Source organism: Cyprinus carpio, chromosome A17 (genome assembly GCF_018340385.1).
Source record: "Cyprinus carpio isolate SPL01 chromosome A17, ASM1834038v1, whole genome shotgun sequence".
Taxonomy (NCBI): Eukaryota; Metazoa; Chordata; class Actinopteri; order Cypriniformes; family Cyprinidae; genus Cyprinus; species Cyprinus carpio.
Window position 1 is genome coordinate 20493030 of NC_056588.1, and position 23463 is coordinate 20516492.

A 23463-nucleotide genomic window follows, 5' to 3' on the forward strand; every position below is an offset into this window, starting at 1 on the left:
TACTATTTAATAACTAATTAAGTGTGTGTGGGTATAGGCTCTTGTAACCACAAGCTGCAGTAAAGTTGTTAGAATATGACCAAGGAACATCAAGATGGGTTTGAGCTTTTATGTTTCAGTTTGGGGCCCAGAAAAGTGAAGTGAAAAGTTAACTCTGAAAAACAGCAACATGAGGATGTGAGGTGTATACCTGGTTAATACAAAGCCTTAAACAATGATGTATCAGATTTGATACATATGTTTTTAAGGCCTCTAAAATATCAACATGATCAAAAATTGCTGGAAAATCTATTTTACAAAATCTACCAAATGTCTTCTGTTTTCTGTTTGATAATTCATACTTTCCAGCAAGTAAAATCTATTTTAGTATCATCCTAAAAATGTCCACTTTCAGGTACAGTGTTTCTTTTCTTTTTTTTTTTTTTGTGAAATTTGTAATTATTTTTATAAAGTAAACTCAAGTCAACTTACAGGACTGAAGCAGTTTATGTTTACTTGATTATCCAAACACAATTTTTTTTATCATGTTAAAATGTGAATTTATCAATTATATATTACACAACAAGCATTAGAGGAATGTTTATTTATACCTCTCTCAATCATCATTGTATTGCATTGCATTCTCACTTTTGCACCCACAATAAAAAAATACTACAGAGCTTTAATCATAAAACCGAGCATTTAAATATCATATTATTAAGACATATTATTAGGAGACATAGATGGACAACTGGTATTTATATTCATTTTATAGAAGTAGTCTGCTATACTGTGAAAGGACACATTACAAGCTATCAGAATTATAATGCATTTCATAAAATGTATATAAATATCATTTGTCCATCTAATTAATATATATGTTGGGGGCTTGACTGTAACAGAATTTTTAACAACTACTTTGTTATTTTGCACCTAGCATTTATATTTTAGAATTATATCGTTTCTGGTAAATAACCATTTTATCATATTACAGTATGATTTTAGTTTGCAAGACTGAATATGATACAATGTCCTCTGCAGTGAACATGTTTTTACTTGACACTATAATTTGCCCTTCAAAAAATTTTTAATTTCATTATTATTTAAAATTGTTATTTATTGCTAAAACCAGCAATATTCGAATTAGATGGTATGTATAACTAATGTTGCTCATGTTTATGTGCGATATTTAATAGCCTAAATCACGGAGCAAATGCGAATATATTTCATAAGAAAGTTTGGCTCGTTTGTTTAATGCAAGTTTTCTGTGCCAAAGATCTGAAACAGTAATTTACATAAAATGTAAATTAAAATTAGATTTAAGCACAGCTAATTCATATGTACACTAGACTGTGTACAAAAATTGAGGCTATTTCTTCCAGTCAATATCTCTTAAGGTAGTTTTATTTTTTAAAGTCAATTTATGTGAAAATATAGAAGGTAACATTCAACCAATATCTAACCACTGTTTTTGTATTTGTACAACTCGATAACATTTAACCATATACAACTTGTCCCACACAGACATTCACAGATAACACTCCTGTCCTTTGAAAATATTACATTGGTGACATTTGTCTAATTCCTTGCCACTGTTATTAAACACTATACAACTGTAACAGGTAACCCAAATGGCAAAAGAAAAAAGAAAAAAAAGAAAAAAAAAGGAAACTGCTGCTTGGGTCTCAGGGGATTAAAATACTAGTCTAATTTCAAAATTGATGCTAATGGAGAACTTTCCTGCAAAGATTGCTACATTTAACTATTGTACCCAAATGTGGGATAAAGTAGACTTGGACGTCTAACAACTTTTGGATACTGATCCACAACTGGAGAAAGATCACCATTCCTCCTGAGGAAACGTCTGTGAACGGTTTCCTTCCCCCAAACAAACCTTACCTCTTCAGATGTGTGTGAGAGTGAAATGCTAAAATGATGAGCTCTAATGAGCAGACTGAGGAGAGCTGCATCCAGCCTTCAGTGTCGACAGCACCGCTAATCCTCGCCACCTGCTCAAACACACAGGCCTCAATAAACAACAGCAGCGGTCCCCGTTCACACTCACCCTGAGTCAGCCGTTCCCTCTCAATGGTTATCGCCACGCAAAACAAATAGTTCTCAAATGTTTGGAAAAGGCCGCGCTGTTTGCACCGGGGCCTAACAAAATAATTTTTACAAGCTATCCAGTTGTGATTAGGGCTGAGAGAATTGAATTTTCCTGGCAGTAATCATATTCATATTAGCCTAATTAATAGTGCTGTTTAACTTTGCCTGTTTGCTATTGTAGAAACGGCACACTGTGGTGAAAACAGCTCGGAAGCGTTTCTATCTCTCTCGGCCTTGACGACCGCACACATCTTAAACACTGCTGGGCGGTTCAGCTGAGCAGTTTTCTCCCATTTTGTCTTTTAAGTCGCGGGAATCATTTTACTCCTTTGGGAAGAAGACATTACCCTAAATCTTCAAGGTCAAGAATACACGATGCGTCCTTAAGAACGGTCTATTTTTTTTTTCAAAGACTTATCAAGTCTGTTTCAAGAAGAACATATATTACATTCATTCTCCTCTCCTTCATGTACTTTGTTAATAATACTTGCCCATTTTTCACTTAAAACAATGGGTGAATAGATTGGAAAACGAATAACGATGCTCACATGAAATCTCTGAATGTGATCTTAAATCATTTTTAAAATCATGCTTTTATTCAGCATTGAAAAATAGACTAAAAATATTTATATATATACAATTTAACTGATTACCAATTACAACATTCTCAGAAAACTGAACAAATTCAAAAATGGCAACATCTGCTCAAACCAAAGTAGTGAAATTGTTTGAAATTCACCCATATGTTCACTTGATTATTTATATAAAGAAGTTTAATTATATTCTGGATCACGTTTTATCTAATTTATTAAGACATGATTCAGACATGAATATGTACGGCATAATAGTAAAAACCCACTGGCTTTGAAACCACCCTCAATAAAACATTTATTTTACTGTTTATTGTTTCACACATTTTATTTTTTTAAATAACTGATTATAATAAGCAGCTTGTACACAAGAATCAGCTCATACAGCATGATTTTGACATAAATTCATGTTTGAAATCAGTTCAGAATAACAGAATCAAGAATCAGACCATCTAATCCTTTCTAACAGTCTAACACACCAAAGTCAAAGATCTTGACCCCGGCCTCTTCAACAGAGGTTAAAGGTTAGAGTTCAACTAGTCATATGATATTACTGCATTCAGCTCATCCCTGTCAGATGAAAGTGTCTTGGATTAATGGTTTGTGACTGGTGGTAACGCCCACATTTCTGGTCACCAAGCTTCAGAATATCCATACAGAGTTAAGAATTAAAAAAGCAAAGTCCTTATTAAGAATCAGATCATCAGTCCTTAAGAAACAACAGTATGTGACCTGAGCCCTTTGAAACCTCATACAACACTCAAAACTAACCTTCAAAGCCAAACAATTTTTTTCATTAATTATGTGAATGTTATATGATTGTATGCAAATATCACTTTGATTTTTGTAAGCAGCAGGTTGTTATCACAGATGGAATATTTATCTTTTAAATCTCCAAAATAACATTGGAAAGGTCAGCTTTGCAGGTTGTAGGACAGTTTGGCAATTAAACTTTTTTAAAGAATTCCTTGTTAAACAGCTCTAAATGAATCTTAAATCAAGTGTGTTAATGTACTCGGTTTAAGAGTATGAAACGAATTTAGAACAAAATTACCTTTCAAAGCATGGCAACATTTGTATGACACCTGCATTGTTCAGCTCAAAACAGTAACTGTCTTCTCTTTGAGGCCCAATGTGTGCACAAGAGCCTGAGTGAAATGAGCTGGACAAACTCATTGATGCTTTTTTTCTTCCCACTAGAGTCACAGAGGATGGATTTGGCACAATCAAAATAAAAGTCTCTTGACCACCCAAGTCCAGTAGCAGAATCATTCTAACTGAGATGATCATCCTCTCTCCATTAGAAGCCAAAGACACAGCGAAAAAAAAAAAAATGTACAAAACAGCCCTCTACCTTCATTATACATCCTTTTAAAATTATATCATAAACCTGCATACAGAACAAAACGCGTAACTTAAAACTGAGCAACCTGGGAAGTGCTGGGCTTTAAAACAGCTGCAGTTTTGTTTGTTAAACACAAAGTTTAATTTCCACACTGAATCACAGACAAAAGCCACTCAAGATTGGCCACTTTTCTTTCTCGCAGCTCTGAATGGATGTCAGTTCTGCAGGCCGTGTGGTAATTGAGCAGGCCTGCCAGTCATTAGCTGAAATGCCGTCCCAGTCGGGCTGAGCGATAGTCTACTCTCAGTTGGACGAAAGCATGGAGGAGGTTCTTGTCAAGGTTGGTCAGCTGCTCTCCAGAGCACACCTGTTTGAGATTGTCCGGGGCAACAACCAGGAGGTTACACAGAGCATGAAGCGTGTCGAAGAGCTGGAGCACGAGAGGAACCTGTGGAGGATTTGGACGCAGCTTTTAAGTGCATACCTAATATATCTGGAGAAGTATAAATTGTTGAATTGATCCATTTCTCTATGAAAATACTTTAATTCACAATGCTGTTCAATAACACCACACACATGAATAACTTTCCTGCAGAGGTATAAGTACAGTTTATGTCAACTATTGAAGCAAGCTATTATGTCACTGTTATGAACCATTTTTTTTAATAATTGCTGGTTGGTTGTGGTGAGGAATGTATTAAATGTCTCTATTGGAAATTTACTTTTTTTTTTTTTTTTTTTTATAAAAAAGGCAGATTTTTCAGATTATTTGATGAACAAAGTTCAAAAGAACAATTATTTGAAATAGAAATCTTTTCTAACATTATGAAATCTCTTTACTGCCACGTTTGATTAATTTAAAGAATACTTACTACTGAATTAAACTAATAATTTCTTTAATTTATTTCTTTTTTAAATCTAAACCTATAGAATGATTGTGCAACACAAAAATATTAAGAGGCAAAAACTGTTTAAAATAATTAATTGTATAATAATTAATACACATTTTTCGGCAAATAACCATATAAATAGTTGACATTACAACCCCTTTATTCATCTAGTATTTTTTTTTTTATAAAGAAAAATAAAATGGTAAATACTAAAATAAGTGAATTAAGGCATCACCACACATGAAATCCGCTGTAGAAAAAGTATACTGCATTCCTAATCAACAAAGTGTAGTATTCAGAGCATTTTATCTCATTTTTCCATATATGAATTCATTTAAATTAAGATTTTCTCTCATAATCCATGCAGAAGACGCAAAAAACCTTCCCAGATTTGTGTGGATCTGGTTATAATACAAAACCAAAGACATCTCTTCTTGCATGTTATACAAGCATGTTTAAAGTTCCATTAGGTTCCTTTTTTTTTTTTTAAATGCTTTTATGTGAATAAAATGTAAAAAAAAAAAAAAATTACAATTTTTTTTTTCATCACATTCAAGTAATCTTGTCTCTTCAAAAGCATTTGAATCCATCCATTCAAACATATGACTTTTACAATGTCTTTATGCACCTTTTGAAGTGGTAAAGTTTTGAGAAAATTTAACGGAGGGAAAGAAATCTCTCAGGTTTCGTTAAGAATATCTTCATTTGTGTTTCAAAGATAGTTTTGAAAGTCTTATGGGTTTGGAACAAGATGAAGGTGCGTAATTGCTGACAGAATTTTTTTTGGGTGAAGACATTTTAAAATAAAATATACATAATGCCATGACCTTTGACCTCTCCTTACCCTGAAATCTTTGGCAGAGCGGCGGTATTCTGCCACATCACAGATGGCTAGCATACCACCCATGGAGCTGTAGCTGAACTGCTGCAGGTGCTCGTGGATCAGTCTATGGAACCGCACTCCCAGCTCAGTCAAGACCGTGTCCACATTCTTACCATCCATGGACCGCCGCACACGCTCCACCTGCTTGCTCACATAGGCACACACCTTTGAGCACGCCGAAGAAAGAGCACAGGAAAGATGACATGTTACACACAACAATATCAAGCAGGATGTGGCTACTAATACTAAAAATTCTTCTACAGAGTTAACAGTCTACAGAATCTTTTCACTGCACTGATACAAGTTTCACAAGACAATTACATGGTTTTAAGATCTTACTGTAGTGTACTGTATCATGACATTGTTTTCATCTTCTGGCTTGAAGTCGGTTTTCTTCTGTTCAGTCACCAGGATGTGCTTCATCTGGCCTACCATGCAATTTAGTGTCCTAAAAACAAGGAAACATAAGAAAAGGTCACAGAAATTGCATTTAATGGCAATGATGAAGTCAAGGATATACTTTGATAACGAAGCTCCATTAAACAGAGATTTCTGAGAGTTTTGAACCAACCGATCAATCCCGGTGTCCAGCTTCACCTCCATCTGTTCGATCACCTCTTTCTTCTTGTGCAGGCACTCCGTCAATTTAGGAGAGGAGCTACAGGGGTTAGAGTTCAAACAAATATCATGGTGAAGACACCAGTCAGCGGTCGCAGAGACAAAAGCTAGTGAAACAAAGTCGGTCAAACTCACCTAATAAGAGGCATAAGATTATCATTAAACTGCTTATCAAAGAGGTGAAAGATTGTGTTGGCCTGCTGAACCACATCCAAAAAGTAGAGGTTGGCATTTTTGGCATCTGCAGATGGGATGGCTGTGCAAGTCAAAAGACAAATAAAAGAGTATTGTCATGTAAAGTCCACTTCAGATGCATTCATGTGATTTGGTGCAAATGTGTCTGATTAGCAGTGGAGCTAATGCTGGCTTCAAGTCATGTAAGAATGATCATATTTACCACATGAACAGCATCACAATGTTGGAGTAAGGAACTGTAAATTAACTCTCATTGCCTCTCTTGGCTTGATTTTTGTGAATGCATTTATTTATGTCAGTTAAAAACTTTTTTTAAAATTAAATTTTCTACTTTTTCAGTTTAGTTTACGATAATAACCTTGATTTGAACAAACCCTTAATTACATTACAGTGCAACATTTTACTATCAACGGTTCCATGTTTTCCATACCTGACAGCCCAATCTCAAGCGCATAGTCTATATGGTCCACACACAGGTACTCCACCAAAAGCAGGAAAATGGAGAAGGCATTTTTCGGTAGATCTGCTGGGTCTGACAACTGCAACAAAGACAGAAAAAGGGTCTATCATGCTAATATCAGCCCACAACTTCCAACAGAAACAAAAGAGTAGAGGTGTTTTTGTACTAAAGTAGTGCTTAAAATTCTTATACCTTGTTGCATCTCTCAAAGGCATGCCGGGTTTCCTGCAACAGGTTGACTACAACCTCTTGTGAGAGGAAAGTCTCTCCATGTGTGTCAATACTGGGTCCCAGAGGCAGGTTAGTGCGTTGTCTGATCCTCTCTTTTAGCTCCTGGATACTGTCAAAATGAGGACAAGAGATGGCAGTAACGGTAAGAGATCTATTCAAGACATGTATCTGAAAAAACAGCTCTCTAACTCTGGAAAAAGAATGAGGGAAAAACAAACCAACCAACCAACAGTTCCTCACCTTCCAGTGCCTACGGCCCGTTTTTGGTGGTTCTTAGAGTCATAATAGCGCTGAAGAATCAAGCCACTGCGGTTTTGCAGATATTGTCGCTCCATGTCTATGTAGCTCTCCAGATAACAGGAGAATATATTTTTTATCAGTTTAGATAGAAAAGTGTGCTTGTCTGAGCCCAAGTTAAAGTCTGTGAGCTTAGCAGCCAGTGCCGTTGTCCTAAAAACAAATGGGATATGACAGTTCAAAGCTGGTGTTCAGTAGCAGTAAAGTAATTTGAAAAACATTTGAGACTTTAAACCATTTCAGACAAGACAAATAGATGGTTTTATGAGAGTAAAATGAACAATTGTAATAATTAATAATAATGAAATTCTGATTGATACCGTGAATAGAGGTCATAGAGGTTCTTGAGGTATTGCTCCACATCAGAGTGGCGTGTCTCCTCTAGTCTTTCTTTGACATGAGCCTAAAAGTCAATTCATGAGTCAATTAATATTGATAGGCAGCGGTTTTCAAATACTCTCACATGTATTTTCGTGCGCGCTCTGTAAGCACCATCAAAAGTTTCTGATTACAACATGTTTTGCAGTATATATTAGTATGGCAATATGTTTCAAAAGTTTTTCCATAGTACCAAACCTGGTACAGAAAACTGTGAAACTTTAATGATAATGGTACATACTACTGAAATTTTTTGTATTGTGACAACACTAAATAAGTAAAATAACAAAATGCTAGATTTAGAACTAGATTTTTTACATGTTCTGAAGTGGAACTTTAATGTTTATTGTTGATTCTGCAAAACTCAGAGCCATAATGCTTGACTATTGCTACGTGGTTGATACGGTGTTCTGGTTAGTTGTTTACTGGCCCTCCTCAAGTCTTTACTATAATCTGATCCTTACATATAGCTTATGTTCCTCCTTTAAATCTACAGTTTTGTTTTATTGCTCACCAGGGCAAAATTTCATTTGTTCATGCTTCTTATATAAAGCATGAGCAACAGCCTTAGCAAGGCCAATTACTGTATATCATTTGTTAATGTGTACATGTGTTACGTACCTGTATCTTATTCTCAAAGATGCTCTGAATGAGTTTAGCCATGACAGTCTCTGGACTGCAGAAAACCTCTCCCACCTGTTTATTAACCCGCTGACACAGAATGGCAATGTCTTCAAATACATCAATCCGCATGTACGCTCCCTACAAGCACCAAAAGACACCAGTGATATAACAGACAAACATTTGGCCTTTTGATAGATACGTAAAAAGAACAGAAACACTCTCAGTTTTAGATTCAGTCTGGTACCTCTTGGCATTGCTTGATGTAGACATCCACACAGTGGGCATAACCCTGTAATAAATAAGATAAGAAATAATAATGTCATATTATAAATGGAACAAATGTCCAAAATAAAAAGTATTATGATACCGAGTGCTCTTCGCTGTATCTCCCAACAAACCTTAAAATGTAGCAGGACTGCTGCCACCTCACGCATGCGCCCAATCTCTCCCCTTCGCTGAGCTGCTGTGAACTCCTGGATCAGCTGACGCTCAAGGTCATGATATTTACCTTTCAAATAAACACAGGTCTTATGTTAAACACTGCATATTTAAGCAGATGTGTAAATAACATTGCTGTCTTGTTTAGTCTACAGCTGCTTACTTGCTATCTTGGCCTTGACATCAGAAAATCTGAATTGGGACATAGCGAGGAAAACAAGCATGGAAAAGAGAGAAGAACAGAGGGAATTTTAAACAAATCTCTTTTCAGACCACTAGCAATGATCAGTGAGAAAATATCACAACAAGCATGTTTGAACTTTTGCTTAGATCTCAGACTCAGTCAAAACAAACTATGTGAAGGAAGAAATGTTCACTTGTTATGTCTCGGCCAATGCATTACCACATTTGTTTACTTTGAATTTTGCCTTAAAGTTAAAATATGAGCAAAGGCAGATGAGAGAAGTGTTTGGAAACCTGTTTGACTGCAAAATTGTTGCAATTCCATTCAGTGACGCTAGCGGTGCAGAACTTCCACTCTTCTACTTTGAAAGTATACTTTGACTTTTACATGTACGCTAGAGCATGCATGCAGTGCACATGCATTCATTTTTTCATCAAAATAGGACACGTGCAGTACGATTATTCAAGGTCTCTCAGGTTGAACATGCAAACATAATTTTTGTGCCATAATTATTTGTTCTGCAGAGATGGCAACATCGACCCGGGCTGTTGTTTCACAGTCGAAATGGTAGAAACAGAACAACAACAGGTACCAGAAACCACAGTAACAACAGAGGGCAGTGTTGACAAGTGCTTGTGTGAGAGGGTTAAGAGATACCTGCAATACTAGTTAAATCATGTACTTAGTCATTTTATTGATCATAATGGAGAGAAACAGCACAGATACTGGAGAAAGCTGAAACTTTCTACTTTGCATATGTTGAGCGCCTGTCTACGTGCATGCTATCAAATGGAGTATACTTTGAAAGGTTATGTGTTTGGTCTTATCCATACACTAAGCATATACGCATTAAAAACCAAAGTATACTATGGCCTTTAACGTGTCATCAATGCTGTTTATACGATCTCTTGTCACCAGCACAAGATTGTACACTGTTCCCCAAACCTCCAAGATGGCCTAGACTCCATCAGCAGGTCGCTTACGTTACCTATCAAACGGCAGCTCCTGAGCAATCAGGTGCAACTTCTGAATGATGTCTGCAGCTTCTTTTATCTGTTTGGGATGAAAACAGACCATGGTGAGAGAGGGAAAATGGTCACTACAGGACAGGCACCTTAATACACAAACATAGGCCAGAGGCAGCACCCTTAAATCTAGGGATCGGCTTACGGTAAATCTGTCCCACTCTTCTTGTCCACCATGAGGATGATAAGAGTTAGCTCAGCCTCTCACACCTGAACCTCATCATCATCAGACCTTAACTCCCGTCCATCAGCCGCTGCCCAGCCAACACCTTATGCTCACTCATGACTATTAAGAATGGACTAGGGCTAATCCCTCAGTAAATCACCTCCCATAATCTGTCCCCCACAGGCAGGTAGGAGGTCTGGGCAAAAACAGGACCCTGACAAGAACCCCCACCTCTCCCTTTAAACCCGATGGACGAGGAGAAGAAAAAGGCGATCCGAAAAGGCCATGCCGTCCACATATCCTCTTTTCCAACTCTACTTTTCCTGCCTGCCTCAGCTAACATCATTATTGTGCTCCCGTGAGGTGGATCCATCCCTTTTTCCGCTCTCCTCGTCGAGGTTTTCTAAGTATCTGTCCCCCAGCTAAGATTAGCTAAATCCCATGTAAGTGATGTAGCCGTCTCCCAGCAGTAGGGGGTTTTACCGGTGCTTGTCTCCTCGCTGCCTGGGCCCAGCCCTCCCTTTCACAGGGATTAACCCAGCCTTCATTCCTTCCATTTCCCTTCCCTCCACCCCCCCCAGCTATTCACCGGCAGCTCCTCTCACTTCCCCTCTTTTCTCTTCTGGAGGTGTGTACGTCTTGAGAAATACTGAAATGTCTGGCGGGTATATTCCCACATGGCTCTCTGGAAGCATGTTGGTGGCCTTATGCTAATAGCACTCAGAAGATGTAAGACTTGCCACATTACCGAGTGACTTGAGAGATTAATTTATAAAGTGGCATTTCCAATTAAGTTGGCGTACATCAACATCTGAGCAGGCCACATATATAGGCCTCAGGCATCCATTATGGTTGTATGCATCACAAAATTTTATCGGCTTTGGTTGCAACAGTTGTTTCAGGTACAACTTCAACATGGAACTCTGTCTAGAAAGTCCAGTCCCCCCCCCCCCCCCCAAAAAAAAAAAAAAATCTGTAATCTATAGGCAACACTGATATATACCCAAAGTTACTCATCTAACCCATTTACTCATCTAAATCTGACCTTGTCTGGATTGTTGAAGACATCACTGCGCAGTTCTCCATCCAGGAACTCGTTGAAGTATGTCATGAGTCTCTGAGCCTCCACTGCCCTCTGTCTTGGAGTATTGACTCCTTCTAGCTGATCTCCCAGATGACACACCTTGGTGGCCACGTAACTGATATGTTCGTCCAACTCCTGGAAGTGCTGGAAGGCTACCTTTGAAACAAGCATAACAAGAAAGTGAAGGTCCTACAGGGTACATTTATAGGCTCCTGTAATGTAATTCAGTATGAAGTAACATATGGCTACCCTAATGGTTCAAAGATCCCCTTGTCTTTTGACATCTTAAAATAAATGCTAAAATGTATAGGCCACTGACTTGGTTGCTTCTTTGCAGGTCTTGGACCTTGTGGGCAAACTCCTTGGCTTCACGGTGACATTGCTGCTCCAACTTCTCCACCTTCCTTTGAATCCTTTCATCCAGCTGTTTTAGTTCCTCAATGTGGTTCACAAACTCTTCCAGCAACCTGGAACCAAAGACATGACATTAAAGAACTGCAGGCAGCAAAGCACAATTTCAGTCTTGACAAGCATTTTAAAACACATTAAAGGGAATACAACACTACACATTTGTAGCCTTTAAATTTTCCTCCTGAAGTCCATTTATAATGTCATTCTTGGTGTCTTGCAGCACAAACCTAATTTAGTTTCACAACACCTTTGTATTCTAAAACTTGTAAGAGTATAGTACATGCAGTACATGCATAGCCTACATAATGATGCACCATTACCACTTATTAATAATTTATTATTACGTACTTGCCACATAAGCCTTGCAAATAGGCTTAAACATAACGGTATGTTGAAATTTGTTCATATATCCTACATGGATACTAGTTAACCAAAACGGAGGAGAATCGCTGACAACCAGAACTCTGGAGTAATTTTCACACATGAAAAGTACAGTAGAGCGGAGGCTTCGGTGAGCGTTCCAAAGAACACTCTTTGTGTCTGATTTGCGCGATGTAGGCTTACGTCGCAAATTAAGTTAGCTTGGCTAGCATGTAATCTGTGGGGAAATGTTATATAAAACCTGACCATCATCAAATGAAAAACGCCTGAAAGCTCTGTCCCCCCCCCAGATCCTGAAACCAGCTCAACAGCAGGGATCAGTATATGCTGGGCTGAGATTCATTTATCTTTCATGAATGCTTCTCCAAATAGATGCTGAAAAAATCTTAGAGACTGATCTCAAACTGTGGGAGCGAAAAAGCATCCAGGGAGAGCATCTTATTTGTCAAGATCACATAAGCACTTACCTCGGCAGCAAATCAGCTAATGGCCCCTCCTGTTACCATAAATTGTGGTACTTCATAAAAAGAGTCTTTCGGTGCAGTGTGCGCCGTACATTAAAACATCACGTATACAACCAAAAGCTTCGTCAGCTGCATTTTAAAGAACTTGTAGGACAGCAAAGTCAAAAGCTCCAACTCAGCAAGTTTGGATTCTCTGGGTGGTAGCAAAACATTCTGAAGTGATGAGTATATAATCTCATATCACCGTAATTCCCTAAACGCCGCTGGCAGCTTAAGTTCTTTTTCCTCTCCATCTTTTCCCCTCAAATTTGTTCTCTTCCATCATTTGTAAGTCAATGGTTTGCCCAGCTCACAACAGCCTCTTCATGGTGGGTTATTTGAGCGCTTGGTGTAAAATTTGGGGCGATGTTTTTGCTCTGGCAGTCAAAAAGCACTTTTGCTGTGTCCGTGTGTGTTAAAGTAAACTTTGTATCTTTTTTTATGCTTTTGTCTCTAACAGTGAAATGACTGTCAAACCTAGTCAAACTTCAACAACAAAATGATATGTTGTGATTACATCCACGCTATAAATTTATTAAAAAAGGATCTTTAAAAAGCTTTTGGACAATTTTTGAATTTCACTGCATTAGAAAATTAAATATATGTGGCAAAACAAGTGGCATTTGCAAATAAATCATTTATATGTTTCTCTCAAATAACTGTACTAAATGCACTCTTCTAGTTACTTTTAACCAATTGATGTCAAGGTGATTTTCAGCAGATATATGAAGTTAGTTAAGTTCACACAGGTGTCCTAATAGAGTCACCATAGTGAAACAATATTGTTTTATCTATTTAAACTTCTTTTATTTTACCTTAAAGGCTTTGTGCTATATTTCTTTAAAAGTATATTTTTATAAGGCAACTAGGCTACTTTATAAATACTGTAAGTATTTAAATGCTTTCTAAAGATGTGGTAGAGCATTGCATTAGCAGCGCAAAAACGTCATGGGGTTCTATTCCCAGGGAAACACACTTACATAATAATAAATGTATAGCCTGAATGCACTGTAAGTCACTTTGGATAAAAATATCTGCTAAATGCATAAATGTAAATGTACTTTCTTGGGCCACTGTATGCATAACTAGGCCCCAGAATATGCCAGATCTTTTCCTTTTGCATTTTCTGCTTTTTTATTTACAAAAAAATATATATTTAAATTGAATTTAAATAAAAATGTGCTAAATAGGGCTAAGACTATTAGGATCTTTTGGCTGTTTTATTTAATTAGCCACCATATTAAGACTGTGTCTTAACGAACTAGTTTGACCAACTAGCAGTTGCCAAGGGGCAATCAATCTTACTTTTCCAGCTGCAAATAAGAACAATCTATCTTTTCATACTGAATTTAAAAAAAAGTTATGACCAGTCTTGAAGAGAAAAAAGTAGGTGACTCAAACTTTTTAAGACTAGTTTAAACATTTTTATGCAACAGTCCCTGGTATCTAAAAGCATGAAAACGCAATTTGGTGTTTTTAATAAACAAACAGAAATCTGTTCTTAATGTGTACAAGTTAAAAATTACGATTTATATATTGCATACACAGCATGAATGCGCTTCACATATATTAAATGCATATAGTCTTCTTACGATTTTAAATAAAGCAATAGCTGCAGAGCTGAAAATGAATAAAATCTACAAAACTACACAACCAATCAAAAGCGTATGTGCATTAACTCCTACTTTATTCATATTTTTCCACATTGTAGAATAATATAGTATTAGTAAAGTAGAATCAAAACTATGAGATTCCATAACAATCATCTCTCTCTCAGTCTATTTCTGTGTCTATCAAAATGTGTTTATAACATGAAATAAAATGTTTTATATTTCAGCTTCTATAAGGTAGCTAATAATTACAACTGCACGCTCCGAGCTTCTCGTTACTAGTTTCATGAGGTTGCATCTTAAGATTATATTTGTACAGTATTTACAAGGGCTTGTCATCTACACCCACTGACACCCTTGTTTTCAATTAGAAGACAACTCAACAATTTCAAGAAGAAAATCATACATATGCAAAAGCTTGTTTGTTTAAAAAAAAAAAAAAACTAATTTAAAACATTTAAGCATAAGGCTTTAGATCAAATGGTATTTAATACAGATGATGATAAACATGCATTTAAAAGTCAAACGGCTTGTGGTGTATGTTTTTAAGACCTTTATAAATATTTTTGACTCAGCTTTTTTGGGTCAAATGCCTCTGCACCTCCTTTGGACCCTCCTCCAGGCGTTCTCCATGCCAGTCTCTCAATGTACTCATCAGCATCAAAGGTTCCTGTTAAGATCACAAAACAATAATGAATAATAAGCAAAATGTAATTGCTAATTGCATGCACAGAAAAATAAGCTTTAAAATATAAAAATCAGATGACCATCTGGACCGTTTATACAAAGGAGGTCTAGCAGAATCTGAACGAAGAGTTGCTGATCGTCTAAAAACCCAAAACCAGAACAGCCTTGGCAGAGTCTGGCTCCACGTGACAGCAATGCTAATCTACTGTCTGCGTGCAGCATGTCTTATATATCCAAAACTAAACAATGACAATACTGCATGAGAAAAACACACTTACTTACATGATCTAGACAGTTTGTCCCTGAGCTGTAACGCAAAAGAGAGACCTACCTCGAATAACTGAGCTGTCGTAAGCCATGATTTCAAAAGCGTCAGAAAAGCAAAATGGTAACTCCTTTTAAACGGCGTAACGTTAGTTCCGAGACTATGTTTTGCTCCTTGTTGTTTATATCTATTTTTGAAAACAGGTCGCTTCCTGCATCCAGCTGCTGCCATGAACTGCGGCCGGAAAATAGAAAGAAAGGAACGGGGTGAGGAGGAATAATGAGGGCTATGCGTTTGAGAGCAGGTCTGGGACATTTTGATATTCTACTCCAACGTGTTAAAAACAGCGTATTTTTTTACGACTGTAGGGGGTGTTTTTTAGGGGGGGACCTGATTTTTTTTTTTTTTCCTGCGTCAGCCCCGTCGCATCGGACCCCCTGTTTTTGGCCAACGCCCCAAAGTGTGTCACGTATCGTTTGGCAACAGGAAGCACAAACTGTCCACGGCTGGGAAGAACATGAAAGAGGGGCGAGTTCCTCTATTTAGCTTATCCTTTCTTCATTTCTTTGAACATGTATGTTAAGATCTCAAGGTTATATCGGTCACACAGTGTCGCACTGTGACAAAAACATAACTTACTAATAACAATCTTTCGTCATGACCGCGTGAGCTAACACAATTGGAACACTTCACTACATGGTTTTGGCATGTGAGACTAGTTCCCCACTCATCCAGAGGGCCGTGACCAGCAGCAGTGAGGGCATACGAGCACTATGGGTTGTCTCACACGAGAAAAGGGTGCAATCTGCGAAAAGTGCGGTTTTCCAGGTAGACATTTTCTGTGCAGGGATATTAGCGTACTGCGTACTGCCTACTGTGTGAAGTATGTACTGCTTACTGGCTTTTACTTTTAAGGCGGCTTTTAGATTACCCATATACTACTGTTTTTATTAATATTTTTCCCTGCATCTTGTACTGTATTTAGTATTTGTACCTTGTACAGTATGCAACAATTTTTCTGCATGGAATACTTGGATGAGATACTACATTTGTCAAATTGTGGAGTATACACTGCCAATTGCCAAATCGTATGCAAGAAATAGTTAGTGTAGGATGCTGTTATGAATTCCAGCAATAGTTACACATAGCTTACTGTTTATGCATAATGTCTATAATGTATATTGCAGTTATCTATATGTAGTAGGCTACCTCCACTCCAAACGTATCCCAATAAAACAGCATGCAGCATGCTGTAGTAAACATCTGCCGTTGTATTCCTCTCAGTTTGTCAACGTTGTTGTCAATGACCCCTAGTCCTGTCTCAATACCCACACTTGGGCATGGCCCAAGTATTTAGTTTGTGCATGAAGACCACAAGTGTGTTTTTAAGCTTTGATGACCTGATTGGGACACAACTTACACAAAAAAAAAAACTCATAAGTGTCTGTAACAATTCATGGTTGACCATAGCTTGATATTCCATCTTTTTGCAATACTTGTGTTCACTTTCAAATAAACTTCTGATTGTCATGTTCTCTGATTAAGTTTTACTACCCTTCAGTTTATTTTATTTTTAACACGGGAAAGTGTTTTCATGCATGGAATCCTGAACGAAATGTAATGATTTGGTTATGCGTATGGCCAATCTCCCCTCAAGGAGGAATAACTTTAACCGATACTTGTACAGGTTTCAATTATCGCCTTTTCTCAACATTCTATGAGAATGGTGGAAGTCCACACGATATAACAAAAGCTACTGTTCAGAACCCTTTTGTTTGGAATCATATTTCATCCAGAACATTTCTTTTTCCATCTGATGAAAGGATAAAAAAAAAAACATTGACAAGCCAATCCATATCCATTCAACTTGACATTTAAAGTGGGCAAATTAACGTAACTGGTAGCACGTTGCTTATTACTACAGAATGTTATCAGGCATTGTTGTGGTGATGCTGATATAGGTGATTCGTGGGTGTAGTTATCATTATAGTTATTGATCCTGGGTGTGAACACGCCTTCTAAGCAAGTGACATACTTGGTAGCGTAACTGTCCAGTCCAACACTCCCGTATAGCAGTAAATGATAATAATTGGTAGAACAGGTTATCTATGAAGATGTTGAGTTAGTTGTGAAGGGTCATTGTGGGACTATTGGCAGATTTCCTGTAGACCAGTTATCTGCATTGCGTGTATATACTTCTGTGTCGCGTACAATCAACTCTCACAACGAGCCAGGACCTGGCGGATGTGGGAGATTATGGGACAGGCCTAGGTATTACCACTGTGTGTGGACAGCCCATGTGAAAGTCACGTAGGAACCACATTGCAACGGTGGCATACAGTATTTATTACAGCTTATCTGGTTGTTGCCATGAATAAATTCAAGTATAAATGCAAAGAGCCCGTCTTATCTACAGAAACCCGTTTGATTTAAATGCTTTTTCCGAACATATCCACCTGTTTTCTTTTTGATTTTTCTTTTGTTATGTTTTTCTGATTCAGAGCGCGTATGCCCACAGTTGGAGTTTCGTTGCCAAAGCTTGGCTGGACTTCAGTATGTGGCCGTTCCGGAGGGACCCGCGTCATACCCAGCTTCTGCTGACAGAGTTGGGCCTGGTGGATCCTGACAAACCTTATGTCGAAGTACGGGACGACCGTGCCCGTCAGCACCTCTCACCGGCTGTGGAGCTCCCGTCTGGATGGCCCGGGTGGGAGAACCCTCTGGCCCGTGCTCACAGTCACTCAGGGGTGTGTTATATCCTAGCTGCCTTCCTCTAGTGGATAGCACCCTCCTGAGCCTCGGCCACCTCTCCCCAGCCTGGCCTCAGTCTCTCAAGGGCTTAGCTCTTTTGTTAGGGCCTGCCAGGATTTCCTTTGTGGCCCTGGAGGTAAACCAGAGGCCTGATGTGCTTGGCCTCCCGTTTGGCTGCTCTTCCCGCCGTGCTCCATGCAGAGTTTGCCCTTTGGTGAGGCCACTGGACACCCCGCCTCCTGCTGGATCAGTGCCTGCTGCTGTGGCTCCAAGCCCAGGGGGGGCTCAAAAGCAGCCAGGCCTGGAAGGCAGGGGTCCATCGAGGAAGGGCTGTAGTAAGTGTGGCCCTTTTTTACCGACCGAGAGGTGAGGTCCATGCAGGTACGGCAAGAGTAGGTCAACAAGATTATCTGGGATGTGTACGGCATGGTCATGTGCAAAGTTAGTCCTCATCCTATATACTTAACATTGTGTTATATTTGGGTTATAAGCTTGCATTACATTTATTACTTCATGTTTTTCAGTGTGAGTTTGAAGGTGTTCTGGCCCAATGTGATCGTCCACCCTCACACTCCCACACAACCGGTTCGCCCCTGCAGGACATTCTTGTCCATCCCTGTGTGACGTCTCTGGCTGCAAGCCTTCTACCACCCGCCTGCCAGTGTGGACGATAAATAAACGGTTCCGCCTTTTCCCAGGGCCATACAAGTTCCCTTTCTCACCCACCTCTGGAGCTTTTCAGACTCTGTAGTTACACCTCCACAGTTACAAGCCTATTCTGGCAATAGTTTGTCTTATGTTTGTCTCAAAAAGTTACCATTAAAAAAGTGTGGGTCGGTAAAAATGTTTTAGACAAAAGTCTCTTATTTTGATCAAAAATATACACGTTTACTTTTAATCAATTTCATACATCCTTGCTGAATTAAAGCATTTTTTTTTTTAAAAAACAAAAATTGAAACAAAAATTTTGAAAAATTTTTTAGTTTTTTTTTTTTTTTTATTCTCTCTCATTATGACACACACACACACACACCACACACACACCACACACACACAACTAAAAAGCTGTAGTGTCTTTAACTGACTTGGTCTTATAACTTTTTTTGAGGTACCTGTGCCACCAATTCTTGGCTCCTACAAGCTGAAGGCAGAGGAGAATCATTTGAAGGTCATTGTTGTCTTGACAGCTCCATGAAAGTGTCAAAAACAGCTTTGAGTACTGCACTGCACACATTCCATTTTTCAACCAGTAAGTTTGTAGTAAAAACTTTTTTTTTTTTAAATTCCTATACTGTAATGGTGTTGGGATGGTGTCAGCATTTACATTGTCAGATATTTATAATGGCTCTTTTATCTAGTTGTCTGTCTTTAGCTGGTACTGTAGTGCATATAAAATGGTACACTGGCTGTTACAGTGCCTTGTATGTGAATACTTACAGGGAATCTCATGGGAAATGTGGAGGTCAAAGTGAGCTCAGGACAGCTTGAGGTGTCTAAAAGAAGAACCTACTGGTCTGGGTCCTTGGTATGTACAGTATGTTCTCCTAATATTCAATGATATTTCATTTTGATATTTCAATTTATTGTTATTATTTAGAATTATATTACTGAGATATGTCGTTTTACCCTCCTCCAGGGGTCAGAAGTTTTCCCAAGTCCCGTGAAGCCACACCTGGAGGGAAACTGTTCGATTTTTCAGGGACTGTTGCTGGAACCGACAGACCCTCTGTGCTCAGGACTCACTGCATATGTGAAAGTGAGCGTGAATTCAGGGATCAACTGATTTGTTTCTTTATAAGATACTAAGACGTCAGTTTAATGCACAGGATGGTCTGTATTAATGTATTTAATAACAGTTCATGTCATCTGTCACTGTGGTTCTTTCCAGCTGTATGTTCCGTGTCCCAGATTTGACTTTGTCTGGTTGCTGTGTGGACCAACACTCCAGTGCAGTTTTACTCATCTGCCAAACCAACGTATTGTCCACAATGAGTGGTAACTAAAACTATCAGAATCATTTTTGTTAACTTGAAATAAAATAGATTATAAATTTTAGACTCATTTGATACAAAATGTAGATATTAGATAAAAAGAAAAAACTTGAATATAAAAATGTTGGCCTTGCTAGATAAGTGAAATAAAAATAAGTTTTAAACTGAAGAAACTAAAATGACTAAAACTAAAAATGAAATAAATGCTAAATGTGTAGATATAATATATAATTTATATATATATTATTATATATATATATATATATATATATATATTATATATATAATAGTATAATATACAACATCTAAAATAACACAGTTCGGTGATGATTGCTTTGAAATAAGGTTTGTTGAATAATGTTGAAATGACCTATATACCTTTTTTTCCTCTAGCACCGCGAGCTAGTCTCCTCCGAATTCAAATAAAAAAAAAAAAAAAAAAAAAAAAAAAAAAAAATATTACATTAAAAAAAAAAAAAAAAGACGCCCCTGTGTCCTCTGGACTCATGGTGCTGTGACAGCATCTCATTGATGCACATCGACCTTAATAAATCATTTGTAAATATTTATCAAGCACTAAATGATATTCTGTATGGAAATGTTGCCTCTGCAAATGTTGCTGTCAGTGTTAACTTACATTTACAGTGTGACTTTCATATACAGTATGGCTTTTCTAATCTGTCAAAATATAAAATACTCACAGAATGTGTCTTTTGTGTGAATATGACTCCTTTATTTAGCTGAAAATGGCCTGATATATAATGAACGACTGGTCGGAGAACCTCATCAACATTTATTATATTAATCGTATTATTTTTTCAGTGTAGAATAATATATTTATAATTAACTAAGTGCTTTTCAAATATAAAGATTTTTTTTTTTTTTGCACCATTTTTAGTTAAATGCTCTTTCATCTTCACTAGTAAGAAGTACATGAAGAATTAAATTCAATGAACAGTTCTTTTATTTTGCTTCAGACAGGGGCCCCAAGTGTTTACTGGTGATTTCAGGTTTTGGTTTTCCTCCCTGTTAGTCTGTTTCAGCTGGGTTTATATAGAGGACCCCTTGAGCTCACTTACAAGAGGACTGGGGGGTTTGGCCCTGTGGGGTTGTTTGATGAGTTGAAAGAGTGTATTTTGATGGGAGAGAAAAGGGAGAGAGGATGCGCGAGATTGTTTGAGGAGCAAACATACCAGACTGGTATCCAAAGAAGGTTCTTAATTAGTTTTCCAAAGTGCCCATAGAGGTACCCACTTAAGCTTGTCTCGGCCTCTCTCCTGCCCAAAAAACCCCCACTTAATTCAAGACTTAAAAATACCAGCCATCCAACTTGCAGCTAAAGGACCCTTTACTTCTGGTCTTTAATTTGTTAAATATAAATCAAGTTATGCAGCCCATGTTATACGTCGATATTTCTGTTTTGACTAAATGTTATAAAAACTAGAATACAGGTGCATAAATTGTGCTTCACCTTAGATAACATTGTACGTGGTTCTGGACAGAAAGCACCAGTTTCTGCATAGCTATAAATAGCAGCTGAGTTGCATTTGGCTGTCAATTATGGCTGATAAATTCCCTGGAGAAGACAGCACGATGATGATGGTTCAGCTGGAGCAAACATAAGAGTTCTCCTAGAAGCAAACCATTAGCGCTGAGAGATTCGAGAGGGGGATTGTCTGCCACGTCTAAACTGATTGCCTTGCTGTGTCTCTGTAAGAGGACAAAGGCAAGGGCTGGGCATTCTCACAAGGATTTCCTCTCTTGACGATCACCGAGCGTGATCAACGTCCCTTTATGGCTGAAGTAAGGTCCTCTTCATTCGCTTTATGCGTCTGTCTGTATTCAAAGAGGCTTCTCAGAGGATTTCTACTCTTCTTCTTTAGTATCCCAACAGGCTCCTGGATTCAGTTGGGTCATAGCCCATCATACAGTTATATTCATTCTAAAGGAATGTGTTCAAGATTCCTATTGGAATGTCTACAATAATTACCCATCATAATATAATTTTTTTTTCTCAAGTCCTATTGGATATTAGGGGCTGTTATATTATATAAAAAAAAAATGTCTTCCAACATTGTTGAATAAATAGCTATATGTTAATTTTTAATAAATTAAATGACTCTTTTATGTTGGGTAACACAAATAGTAAGAGGTATTGAGAACTGTGTGATTTTATTTGTCATGTCGGAATTATTACAGTTAACTAAAAAACTAAGACGCATACAAAAGAGATATAAAAAAGGTAACTGCAAATAAATAAATAAAATAAAAAACTGTAAACGTTTCAGATATGTTTTTTCCCATTTCACACATTTACTCATTTTCATTTAGTTTAAACTTGATGTTCTAAAAATAACTAAAACAGAAATTCAAATATAAATCCATAAATAAAAAAACCACATAGACAAATAGAAAAAAATCTAATAGCTGATAATAGTGAATACATATAACATCATTAGGCTTCTAAAAATTTAGTAAAAAGTGACTTATTAAAATATATCTGAAAACAAAATATAAAAAAATAATTCTGAATTATACATATGAAATTTCCCATTAAACTGTTTTTTTTAAGGTAATCAAAAGAAAATGGTTTCAATTTAATAAAACATTCTCAAAGTTTATTTTGGTGCCTTTATCTACTGAATTGGTCTACTGAACAGACAACATTATTTCAGCATACTGTAGAATTATAAGAGAGTACTTATTCTTCACCAAGACAATTCTCCTTTAGCATATCTGATTTTAAGGAGCGCACACTCAAATTACTCTGCATCAATGAACACCCACGATGTGCCCCTGGGGCGAAGTCGCACATAATTGGATGTATAGGTCCATCTAGTGGCCCCCCCCCCCCCCCCCCCTCATCTTGGGGAATGCTTTTAGGACATCCTTGATGTATGTATGTATATTAACAAAAATGGCGCTTTCCTGGAATTTTATAGCGGTTTCTTTTTTTAAATGGCGTTTTAGACTTTGTTTGTAGCTCCATGCCTTGAAGAAAATTCAGCGTTTTGTATTACAACACATAATAAAAACATTCAATATAATACAACATATCCATACCTCAAAATTGTGAAGCCGCTGATTTAAAACACAAGTTACTAAATTGCTATAGCTTGGTCGTGGTGTTTTCAACATGCAGCGCCCATGAGTTTCAACGGAGTGCCATTGTTAACTAAAAACTATGTAAAATCGTTTTCGTAAATTGATGTAGCATAAATCTAAAATAAAATAACATTTTAAGAAATTAGAAATGTTGTCTTGGCAACAAACAGAAATAAATAAAAAATCTTCCATCTCAATGAATAGGCTACCAAAAATTACAAAAAAACCAAAGATAAATAGGAAAAGATAAATAGAAAAAAAAAAAC

At 37.4% G+C, this 23463-nt stretch overlaps 1 protein-coding gene and 1 pseudogene across 1 annotated transcript; one reads left to right on the forward strand and one right to left on the reverse strand.

Annotated features, from left to right (window-relative positions):
- Positions 1-3634: 3634 nt before the first annotated feature.
- Positions 3635-15444, reverse strand: LOC109107267 (exocyst complex component 5). The gene is made up of 18 exons (XM_042774574.1): positions 15417-15444; positions 14975-15068; positions 11813-11960; positions 11455-11649; positions 10207-10271; positions 9198-9226; positions 8995-9104; positions 8841-8885; positions 8594-8734; positions 7915-7997; positions 7538-7747; positions 7259-7406; positions 7037-7145; positions 6547-6667; positions 6365-6451; positions 6133-6241; positions 5755-5970; positions 3635-4468 (listed from the first exon to the last, which is right to left on the reverse strand). The coding sequence occupies exons 1-18, from the start codon at positions 15442-15444 to the stop codon at positions 4280-4282; spliced, it is 2127 nt and encodes a 708-aa protein (XP_042630508.1). The 3' UTR covers positions 3635-4279.
- On the forward strand, positions 15443-20104 carry LOC122148234 (annotated as a pseudogene).
- Positions 20105-23463: the final 3359 nt, after the last annotated feature.